The sequence below is a fragment of the Cyphellophora attinorum genome (assembly GCF_001299255.1).
Source record: "Cyphellophora attinorum strain CBS 131958 chromosome Unknown Contig36, whole genome shotgun sequence".
Lineage (NCBI taxonomy): Eukaryota > Fungi > Ascomycota > Eurotiomycetes > Chaetothyriales > Cyphellophoraceae > Cyphellophora > Cyphellophora attinorum.
The window spans coordinates 159,958-171,197 of record NW_017253264.1 but is presented as its reverse complement, the minus strand read 5'-3'; the positions used below and the strand labels follow the sequence as shown (position 1 = coordinate 171,197).

Below are 11,240 nucleotides of genomic sequence, written 5' to 3'. Positions count from 1 at the left end.
GTTTTGAATTGGGCAGAACCTGCACTTTTCGATGACGCCCTCCTCACGCTCTACTTCATCCTAGTTTGCTCTTCACGAAAGCAAGAGCGTTCTGACCATAGACACTACCATAATTATTGTGGGCTGCAGCATTGTTGCCATTGCAGCAATATGGATCTGCGGAGTCGCAGTACGACCTGATGCGTGCCTGATATGTTGGGCATGAGAAGCCATTAGGGCGAGGGTCAAACTAATCTTCATCAGTGCCTTGCAGCCATGGCCAGGATATGATAACTTACACCACCTGCCGAGCACGAGCCCCACTTGAAGGACGATTCCGCTGGGGAGTTCCTTGGATTGCCAGCCCAGATCACTGCCTTGATTGCGTTGCTGGCAGCTGATGTGATCAGTGGGTAGGTGTAGGTGATACCCTGATTAGGATCTCCTCCACCACAAAGGGCGTTGTCGCCGATCTGTGCTCCCTGGTAACTGTCAGCACGGCTTTGATGTCCTGGATGGCCACGTACCTGAGAGTATCCGACAATTACCAGCCTGCTGTTGGGGCACTGCCTGTTGAAGGAGTTAACTTGGTTGGCAATGTTCTGCGTGCCTTGTTGAACTGATGAAGCATATTGTTGATTAGTGCTTCCTGCAGCTGGATAGTTGATGGCTTCTGCCGTCGCGCCTGGATACGCTTGCAAGATCAAGTTGACAAAAGTACCCGCGCTCCCATAGCCAGCTGGAGCTGTGGTCTCGCGAGCGCCGAAGATGTGAATGCTGGGACAACTCTGGCGCTCTTCGAGCGGTGCGGCAATGGCACCAGTGGCCAGGAGTGCTGCCAAAGAAGCCTTTGAGAAATGCATGTTGTCGAGTTGCTTGGTGAGCTTGTTGAGGTCTTGTGGTCCGGTGAGTGTCCAGGCATACTCTGTCCGCCGATCCCTTCTTGTTCTTATACTACGTTCTTCCCATCGTCCGAATCTCTGTCCAGCTTCTTCAGCCTGTTTGACAGGAGAACCCGCTGGGGATGCATGTCTATCGGTTCCAGTGGACACCACAGCTGAGATCACGCGTCCAACTTCCAGCCAGCCCTGAGTACCTGAGTCACTTCCGCCCGGCCGAGACGAGGATGCCGTGGCAGACTCTGTCACTGATGGGACTGAAAAAAGCGTGCCCAACGATCGTGGCAGGTATGGTCAAGTCGCATCTCAGCATCCATGGCTAATTGTGGCAGAACCAGGCCAACATCAATGAGCCTGAATCACATTTACGGCGTTCACAGGGAGGTCATGAGATCAATGACCAGGGAGTTGTTTCAAACCCAACTACTCCTGAGACTGCAAGAGTATTTCATCGACAGGGTCGGCAAAAGACCTTACGTTGGGAAAGACGTTGTCGAGGGATCGAAGCGAATGACATCGAGAAGAAAGTTTCGAGAGCATACGATCACTATTTGCCGGCCATTCTGCACGCTTCGGCACGCTCGCTAGCATGCATGTATGGATATTGAGGTACGAGGAATGAATTTTGCGGGGGCCAATTTCCCCGGACTCCTCTCGAGCAGGTCGAGCTTTTAACCTGGCGAAAAGTTTGTCCAAGGTCTGGTCGAGGTCATCCAAGGCTGTACAACCCTCACTGAATTTTGCAGTGTGTGCATTCTTGCCCAGGATGATCGATCAGGAAGTGGACAACGAAGTAGACACCCTCTCCATCAGATGAAAAGAAGAAGCGAATATACATCTTACCGCCACCGCTTCTATAAAGCTTAATCTCATCAAGCCTGATGGCATGGCTTCTTACCCAAGCCATCATCACCAAGCATTGACATTACCATCCCTAGGCTTTTGACAAACTGGTCTCCTTCAGGCTCCTTCTTAGCTGTTGCCACCCTCACCACCGTCTGGTCTGCCCAGTCACCGACAAAGCTGAAAGAACCTCAGCTGACCAGCGGGAAGATATGCCTGAGAAGGCACCATCGGCATAGTTCCTCTAGGCATGCTCAGGTGACATGTAAAACAAGAGCAGGCGGGAAACAGCATTGAGCGTACCTGGTATCGTGCCGTGAAGACTGATTCCGGTCTGTGACTGCACAAGTGAACCGGCTGAGTCACTGAATTTTAGCCTTGATCTATTTCCTCGAGGAAAGAACGGTGGAAGGACATATACAAACCTGTCAATATTCTTCCTCAAATACACTCCCACGAGGAGCACAAGATCATGAGCCATTATAGTGTAGTGGTTAACACGTCCCCTTCCCAATCAACAGGCATTTGTCCTAGGCACTTGCTTGCACATAAATCCCACCGTGGAGCGCTTGGCGCGTGGCGTAATAAGACGTTTGACTGATCAGGGGGAGGCATCAGTTCGAACCTGGTTGATGGCATCCTTTTTGTTCTTTATGGCTCTCCTTACGAAGCGAATGGGTTCTGCTGGGATGTGGCAAGTGCCCCGGAGTCGACCTGGCCGAGTGATACGGCTGTAGTGACAATGCGGCCTCCTCGCCGGAACGTGGAAGAAATTGACGCTGTCGAGTCACTACCATGAGAGCCTTCACTCAGCCCCCGATACCTCATTCGTCTCCTTGACTTCACTTGACCCGTCACTCGCATGAGGCCATTGATGGTCCCCAGCCGAGTTGTATAGCTCACAGACAGCACAGAGACTCATTGAATGCACACCAGGAACTAGATTGAAACCGATGCCTGCCTCCCAGTATTCAGCCGGCGTCGTAGCGAGGTGTGTGGTAGGAGCTTCTACCAGGAGCAGACCTCAAGGCGTGCAGTGTCGACCACTCCTCAACAGTGACGTCATTTCGACGCTGTCGTTGCCTGATGATACTCAGAATGCAGTTCATTCATTCGAAGCTTCGGTCTTCGCAACATCACTTTGCATCCTTTTCATGCCGTCTCAACCATGCTCGCTTTCAACATGTAAGCAACGACTGCGACTAGTAGTCCTAATTAGCCCTACTGCACATGCGTTATTCATTGCAGCTTGAATCATCGACCAGAAAACGTCACAGGCAACCCCTGTTTCGTGCGCAAGAGACCAAGCCGAGGTTGGGAGCAATATGTCGGTATGCTGACTGAACAATTCGCTCAGCACGCCAACATTCGCCAGGCCCAATTGCGTTCTTGCAGAGTTCAATTTCATTGGATATTTGACAAGGCAGACATACTTCCCAATCCTGCAACAGCTCTGTCGATTGGTTCAAAGACGCAGCACGATTCCACTCTCCAGCCGCAGAACTGATACATCGGGTCACTGGGCCTTACTTGAGCAGCATATACGCTTCCACTCACGTCAATATCGCAGCATGTACACGGACGTAGCACGCGGTTAGTTAACATGAGACATGTGTGGCTCTCGCGCTACCATGGGCATTGCGGCATGACACACACAGATTCCCGAGCAGCCATGATCCAGCTCCCTTATAAGTCCCCAGGTAGGCCCTTTACATAACATCTCGCTTTCATCTATCTGCATTCTCCCATCCCCTCCCAATCACACCGGACTCGCCCCACTCCACCGCCATGGACGAGCCGACCGCGAGCTCGAGCGAGCCGAGACGGAAGCTTCTTCCCTCGCCCGCCAACGCACCTCACGCTCCTCGTCCGCGTCCTCTACTGCCCACCCTCAAGCCATCGACAAGACCGTCTCGCGTCACCCGACCCACATCGAGCGCCTCCACACCCACCGGCTGCAACACATCCACACCGTCGGATCTCAGGTCGACTCCCGCTATAGTGTCTCTTCCAAAGCCGGTCCCCTTCCCAAATTTGGCGGCGGGAAGCCCTATCCACCAGACATTCCCGCCGAGCGAGAAGCCTACGTCGTCGATTTCGAATCCCCTACCGACCCGGTCCACCCATTGAACTGGCCCACCGGGACCAAACTCATTATTTCCGCCATTGGCGCCTTAGCATGTCTATGCTCAACCTTCGCCTCCAGCGTCCTTTCTGTCGCCACACCAGCAATCGCCTCCCATTTCGGCATCGGTCTCGAACCCGCCTCTCTCGTGTCTGCCCTGTATCTGGTTGGCTATGGCGTAGGTCCTGCTATTTGGGCTCCGCTGTCCGAGCTCCGGGGACGAAAACTTCCTCTTTTGATCGGTCTTTTCGGCTTCTCCATCTTCTCTATCGCAGTCGCCGTATCAAAGGACACACAGACGATCATGATCTCGCGCTTCTTCATGGGCGTCTTCGGCAGTTGCCCACTCGCTGTCGTCGCAGCCATGTACGCCGACATCTGGCGCGCTGAAGTCCGCGGGCTCGCTCTGACAGTCTTCGCTGCGGCGGTCTTCATGGGGCCGATGATAGCACCGTTCATTGGGGCGTTCACTGTGACCTCATACTTGGGATGGAGGTGGGATGGGTATTGGTCAGCCATAATGGGCTTTACCACTTTTCTTCTTATTTTGGTTCTCGTGAAGGAGACATATCCGCCCATTGTCCTTGTCAATAAGGCAGAGTATTTGAGAAGGAGGACGAGGAACTGGGCCATCCACGCGAAACAAGAGGAGATCGAGATTGATCTCAAAGATCTGATATCGAAGAATCTGTCGAGGCCGCTAAGGATGTTGGTCGAAGAGCCTATCCTGCTACTGATGGGGTTCTACCTCAGCTTCGTCTACGGCCTCGTCTATATCTCCCTCGCAGCATTCCCTTTTGTCTTTGTGGGGAAACACCACATCAAACCTGGTGTGGCAGAGTTACCCTACTTGGGTATGCTTATCGGCATGTTCGGTGTTGCCGGGACGAGCATAGCAATGAATGGACGCTGGGTCAAGAAGTTTCACGCAAATGGGGGTCGAGGGATGCCGGAATGGAGACTGCCGTTGGCTTGCGTCAGTGCGGTGATATTTGTGGTAGGTTTGTTCTGGTTTGGGTGGGCGGGCAATTACGAGAGTGTGCATTGGATTGTGCCGACTATTGCAGGTGTTTTTATTGGTGAGTTCTTCCCCGTTCCTGGGTGGCGAGGACGAGTGCTGATAATCATAGGGTACGGATTGTTGGGAATCTTCATGCAGTTGAACATGTACATCATCGAGTCATATCTAATGTTGTAAGTCGAGGTCTACGAATTGAGGCTATCACCCGCTAACATACAACAGTGCAGCATCAGCTATAGCAGGCAACACGATGATCCGATCACTCTTCGCCGCAGCCTGTCCACTGTTCGATCGGCAGATGTTCGAGGCTATGCATGTCAACTGGGCGATGAGTTTGCTGGGCTTTGTTGCTTTGGCTCTAGCTCCCGTTCCATTTTTGTTCTACCGGTACGGGCCTCGAATTAGAGGCAAGAGCAAGTGGGCACCACAGTTGCCAGTTCCGAAGAGACCAGTGGATGAAGAAGACGGTGAAAAGAAAACAGAGGATGAAGGTGTGGTGATCGGCGCTGGTGACAGTACTGCTACTGGCGACGCAGAGAAGAAGGAGGTGGGCGTGTGATGTAGCTGCGAAGGGCAGAATTGTCTACCCTGCTCAAATCCTACAACCTATTTCTTTCCACTCGATTCGTGCCTTCCTCGACCGTGCCCATAGCCTCCCTACATGCTTGCCTCTTTGTCGACGGTCGCGCCTGCCTCTCGTGTGTTGATCCTCCTTACATCAGGCTGTCACCACGAAGAGGTGCATCGAATCGCTTCTGTGGAGGACAGTCAGTGTTTCCCAACGAATGCATTGCATCATTTCCTAGATCCTCCTGCTAGAGGATTCCTGCGTTGGTGGCAGTTGACCCGGTAATGATTCTCTACCTTCTGGGAGCGCGAGTGCTGAAGTGCTCCGAACATGAGGTGATCAAGATTGCATATACATTATTTCCGTAGACACCTGCGGTCCGCATGGAGTCCGCGTCTTGCGATCCTAAGTCGTGTTCGTGACTACATCGTGAACGCAAATGCCACAACGTTGCTTGACGATCTGGCGCATTGTACAAACCATGGGACTTTAGCCGAGGAGCCTGTCACCGGTGGTGCTCACGGCTGGTCTCTTTGCTTCTATTTGGCGAGGGCTCTTCTGCATGTTAAGAAGTAGCAATTGCCTTTGCCACGTTTGATCTCGAGAAGGTCCATCGTCTCTGCGAGCGTGCCTCCTGCTCGGACTCAGCATTCGCGATTCAGCCATAGAGTTGAATCTGACCCACACTGCGCCCTTGGTGGCGTGACTCGTGGTGAGGTACCTGGACCAGGTGTAACGATGGCTGGGGCAACAACAGCTGCTACCGAGCAATATTAATCACGATGAACAACGACAGTTTTTCCTCGATGTGGCAGTTGCAATCATATGGCCCAGACCGATCAGCGGATTGATGAAGTCGAAGAGGGTCCAACGTCGAGTGGCGAAGGGTCGGTAGATAGGTAACAAAGTTGCTCGGCTGTTTGTCATGTGTGGGGGACGTGGAGTGACTCGCACCTGCATGCCCTGCTAGCGTTCCTGCAGTCTGATTATGTACGCACCGGAAAGGGCGATCTCGCAGATCCTACACGACGTGTGCATGCCCTTTCTGGCAATCGAGGTGTTGTGAACATTGTTCCCGATATGGTGCAGATCCGTGATTGGTGCGATACATAACGACTGGGACACGAGGTTGACAGCGGGTCTAGAATACTTCGTAACTTTGATCGATCCCAGCAGGGCGGTCCCTGCAGACAGGTCGTTCGTCCCACCTGCCCACACCGACGTTGGTCAGGTATCAAGTGTGCAGGTGCCGCGGAATCGTGACCATACCATTCGTGCGATGGCACCGCACATATGCTGTAGGCCCTGGGTCCTCCTAGGATTGGCAATTGAGGTCCCCACTGTTGTTGACTATACAAGAACCTCCTCAAGGATCGCCACCAAAGACCACGGCGACATTCATGTTACCTGGATCAGGCGATGTGCGGCGAGAGAGCGCTTATCGGCTATGTTTTGGGGCAAAACCGGGAGATTATAGTCTGTTTGTCATCTGTGTGGGCATGTTTGCCTGTGTACTCACCGAGAATGCAGGGCCCTGCCAAGAAGGCGGTTGATGAATCAGGCGTCAAGCGACTGCTTTGCGCTCTGCACCTACTGCCTGTTTGGTCTGTCGTGGCTTGAATGTCGTTTGTGAGACTGTTGTCGAGATGTACTGGAAGCGAAAACATTGCAGCGGTATATCAGTAATCACACCATGAGGCGAGCCCGACGCCGGCTGTGGCAGCTCGTCGGCCGCAAGCATGGTGTTCGGCTGACCATGATTGATAGCATGGTCGCAGTCGATTCCTGCGATATGCTGGTTACAGCTTGTGGTCTGTAAATCCTGGGGAACAGCCTTCGTAAGGATCTAGACCTCGTACAGCAAATGATGCGCGATTGGGTGATCAATTGTGGGCCGGTGTGAGTTCTGGAGGCCTTGTTGCCCTATCTGCTTTTTTGGGCCGTGTCCTTGCAACTGTACGAACCTTTCAGGCGAACACAGCGAGACTAGGGAATTCGTTTTGGGCAAATGTCGCGCTGCGACGAATCGTCAATCGCTGCTCGCAAGACCATGGGATGCCGTGCAATTCACGCTCGTTCCGCGTTTGATGAGAATGGTTATCTCTGCTCTCGCATATTGGTGTACTCTTTTTTCGTCACACGAAGTGCAAGATCTCTGGGCTTGCAGACCTGGGCTAGAACAACAAGGCGAAACGAGAGGGTTCGAAGCTACGATCGTTGAGGGCCTGCCTCAGGGGAAAATCTGGCTGAGTCAACTCGGTACAGGGAACCTGATAGCGGAATCGTTCTGTATCACTAAGCTGATGTGTAGCCTATCAAAAGCTGGCTTTCGCGATTCAGTCATTAAGTTCCGTTGAGTTCATTAGCAGTAACACGGGAGAGACTCTTGCTGCGCGCCGACTTGCGACAAGCGTTGCGAAGTCTGGGCCGCTGTGCGAGTCCTCATCGAGTACGCACAACGTTGGTCGCGAGCATGTATGAAGTGCGACAGCTGTCCAGGGCCGGGGTCGTCATAGCTGAGAAGACATTTCAGAAGCTTCTTCTCGACCGAGACCGAGCGTCACAGCTTTACACAGGGCTGTAAGAAACACTAGCGCGTTACGATACATGCCAGCTCGATAGGGTACTTTCTTAACCTCGGAGAGATCGCCCGGAGTCCAGGTCACTTCGTGGCGCCCTAGCAGTCACGATGAAGCATTATTTCGATTAGTAGCGTGACGTCTGGACAGAAGTCGCCGATGAATGGTTGATCGCTTCTGTGCGAGATTCGTCCGAAGAGATTGTTCTTCACGTATCCGTAGTGCGAACTGCCGTATAATCATGATTCGGGTGCGGAATAGAATGGCTTCACCTCACCCACATACGCCGTCGATCACACTCATGATATGCGCAGAGATGCGTTTTTGCACCGGGTGAGCAATGAACAGTTCGGCAATGGTACAGTGACAAGCCCTAGCATGAATGGCTACTCAGCACCAATCGAAAACATCTCCTAAAGCGGAAGTACGAGTACGATGCCTCTTCCAGTTACGCCATGGTTTAGCCCCCGGGGCACACTGCCCAGCGCACGGTCGACGACGTACTCGTGGAAACGAGAGCCAGCATGAGCTGTTTCTCCAAGATGCCAGTCAACTACATACGCTGTGGCCGCACATATTATTGGCAAGGCCCATCGCATCGCGCCGTTCGCATGCCATGACTGCATAAGCATACGATCAGCAGCCTCCATTGTAAGGGCCTTGGCTGCGCGCCGCGCTTGGAACCCCCTGACCACCAAGGCAACACGTGTACCGAGAGGCTGTGCGTTGACCCCGCGTACACCATCGCAAATTCTACTGTTCTGAGGAACAGCCAAGGTCATGGCGATGATTGATATTGTTGATCCCAAGTAGACACTGCCATCGCCCGTACTGGCTCGAGTTATGCGAAGTTCAAGGTCAAGTTATGCAAAGCCGCGCCGTGGCTGCAAATTTAGTAACACATTGCACTAGTGTATGGTCGAATGCGAAAAAGGTGATCGTCATGATGGTGCTTGGTTGCCTGGGCTTGGTCGAACGTCGCATCTTACGACTGCTTAGGGTTGTCGACCCGCGCGCGGGTTTGCGCGTTCAAGGGGGCTGCTTTCAATCAAGCGAGCTGCAGGGCATGGTACTTTCATGTCGAGAACAATGTTCTCCCCCGTTTGGTGACTGTTTGTTGGCGGTCTCCCCCGCCGTCAGCGACATGGCAGATGACCTCCAGAAGAAAAATGCCTCAGCATTGATCGAGAAGGTTTCCTAAACGGATGAGCACACATTCGAGGGCCGGGGATTTATTCGCCCAAGCGACATGGCGATTGGTAGACGTGGATGATGGTGAACCGAGTCGCCGTCTCGGCACGGGGTTCGGACGAGTTGGTACGCCCGAGATCACGGAAATCGTTCCACAGCAGACTTTCGGCCAAGACTTGGGACCTGGCGGTAGAATTTGTGCACAACTATTTGCATGTTCTTTGCAATATTGGATTTGGCTTCAAACTTCCGTCCGGGTAGAGGTGTGCTTTACGTCAACATAAGGTCGCCACCAGAGCCTCAAACGTCGGCGTGGCTTTTTCACCATAAAGAATTGCATGTCGAAGCGGAACTCTCTTTGAACTCCATTCTTCACGTCGACAATTCGATGTCGACTCCGGGAATGCCTCGGCACAAGAGCCGCATGTCATATTGTATACTCAAATTGTCGTAGAAGGATACGCGTAAAAGTCTTTGACCTCTGTGAAGACAGCGAGAGATCTGTGCTTGAATTTGAGATTGACTTTCCTCAATCTTTCCACGCCTTGTACACAGTCCTAGATCCCCATTTCTGTCCTTTCTTCAACAACACTTGATCTCGCCACTCTGGAACATTGATTGCGTTAATCCATCGACTGGGCTCAACACAGAGACCAGCGCGAGCCTTGCGAGCGGGAGTGTCCTTAGTCGCGGGCACATCGATGAACTTGCCTGTGTAGAATTGGAAGGCTGGTTCGGTGCTGAAGATTTCCAGATGAATTCTGTTCTTGGCAGAGAACAAAGTCACAATCTTGTTGAGAGTAGACTGCCTTGTATCAAGCGGACACGACGGGTCCTCAGCGTTCAGCACAAAACAATGGTCGATGTCTGGCTCTGTTGGACCCAATTCGAACGGCTCGTTGGCTTTCACGCCAGGCCAGTCCTCGATAGCACCAGTCGGTATTGCTGCATCGTCAACCACTTGGTACTTGGATGTTCCCAGAGTTGCCTCTGTGCCGGATATGCTTTCCGTACCAGTGACGTTGAAGTAGCTGAACAACCGTTAGCATTGGATTTCATGCACAGATGCATTTCCACCTACCTGTGATTCGTGACATTGACGACGGTCTCTTCGACCTCATCGCCAACCAACTCCACTTCATACTCCGTGATCAGCACAGTCTTGGTCGCATTGCCTTCTTGCTCATCAAATGCAGTGTAGTCGACCTGCAACTTCACCGTCCCCGGATAGCCCTCCTCACCATCCTTGCTGACGTAGGTGAATCTGACGCTTTCCTTCCCATCCTTCGATATCGGCTCAGGACCGGAGAATTTCTGCTTGCCCCAACCACTTTTTCCGCCATGCAGAGACTGTTTGCCATCGTTCTGATAGAGCTGATAAGACTTGCCGTTGAGATTTTCGATGCGACCATTCTTTATCCGGTTTGCAACGCGTCCAATCGTCTCGCCGAAGAATGGTGCATCTTTGTAAGGTTCGATGGTGGGGAAGCCTAAAACGATATTTTGCCCTCCGACGTTGAATTCTTGAATCAGTGCGCCAGTTGGCTGGAAGGTAAAGGCTGACGAAGACATTGCGAACACGTAGGAAAGGGTGTGTTGCCTTGTATGGGTGAGAAGGAAGTGATGTTCACACTCATAACAGCGGATCTCATTGATTGAGTAGTAGTATCTTCTGCTCCAGGGCTGGTGTAACTGCCACCGGCAAATATTGAAAAATGACGTACGCGGGGCATTCACCCGCCTAAATTCATCTCATCGTCGCTCGACTGTCGATGGCAGGAAGACTCTGATACAGCGAACATCGTCGAAAGCGTGTCCTGATGACATACACAGCATGTGACGAAGATGCCAACGGCGACACAAGGCTGATGCAGCTTACGCAGGTGCATGCCTTTGACAGAAGCGTGGACCTGAAGGGGTGCATGAGGGGCCGTTTCATCTCGATCTCGATGCAAGCTGCTATCTACAGTGTGCGACCGCCGCTTTTCGACAAAGCAGAGAGTGCGAACATGCTCATGCGACTCGGTACATTCTT

General features: G+C 52.5%; 3 protein-coding genes across 3 annotated transcripts; 1 reads left to right on the top strand and 2 right to left on the bottom strand.

Moving 5' to 3' along the window:
- Positions 1–55: 55 nt before the first annotated feature.
- Positions 56–842, bottom strand: AB675_11139 (Acetylxylan esterase 2; the record flags this gene model as incomplete). The annotated part of the gene is made up of 3 exons (XM_018139960.1): positions 56–229; positions 279–461; positions 507–842. The coding sequence occupies 3 exons, from the start codon at positions 840–842 to the stop codon at positions 56–58; spliced, it is 693 nt and encodes a 230-aa protein (XP_017995826.1).
- Positions 843–3,509: 2,667 nt separating this feature from the next.
- AB675_11138 (putative transporter) lies at positions 3,510–5,426 on the top strand (the record flags this gene model as incomplete). Its single annotated transcript, XM_018139959.1, has 4 exons — positions 3,510–3,588; positions 3,618–4,925; positions 4,977–5,040; positions 5,090–5,426. The coding sequence occupies 4 exons, from the start codon at positions 3,510–3,512 to the stop codon at positions 5,424–5,426; spliced, it is 1,788 nt and encodes a 595-aa protein (XP_017995785.1).
- Positions 5,427–9,734: 4,308 nt separating this feature from the next.
- Positions 9,735–10,777, bottom strand: AB675_11137 (Bifunctional protein gal10; the record flags this gene model as incomplete). Its single annotated transcript, XM_018139958.1, has 2 exons — positions 9,735–10,236; positions 10,287–10,777. 2 exons carry the CDS (start codon positions 10,775–10,777, stop codon positions 9,735–9,737), a joined length of 993 nt encoding a protein of 330 aa, XP_017995789.1.
- Positions 10,778–11,240: the final 463 nt, after the last annotated feature.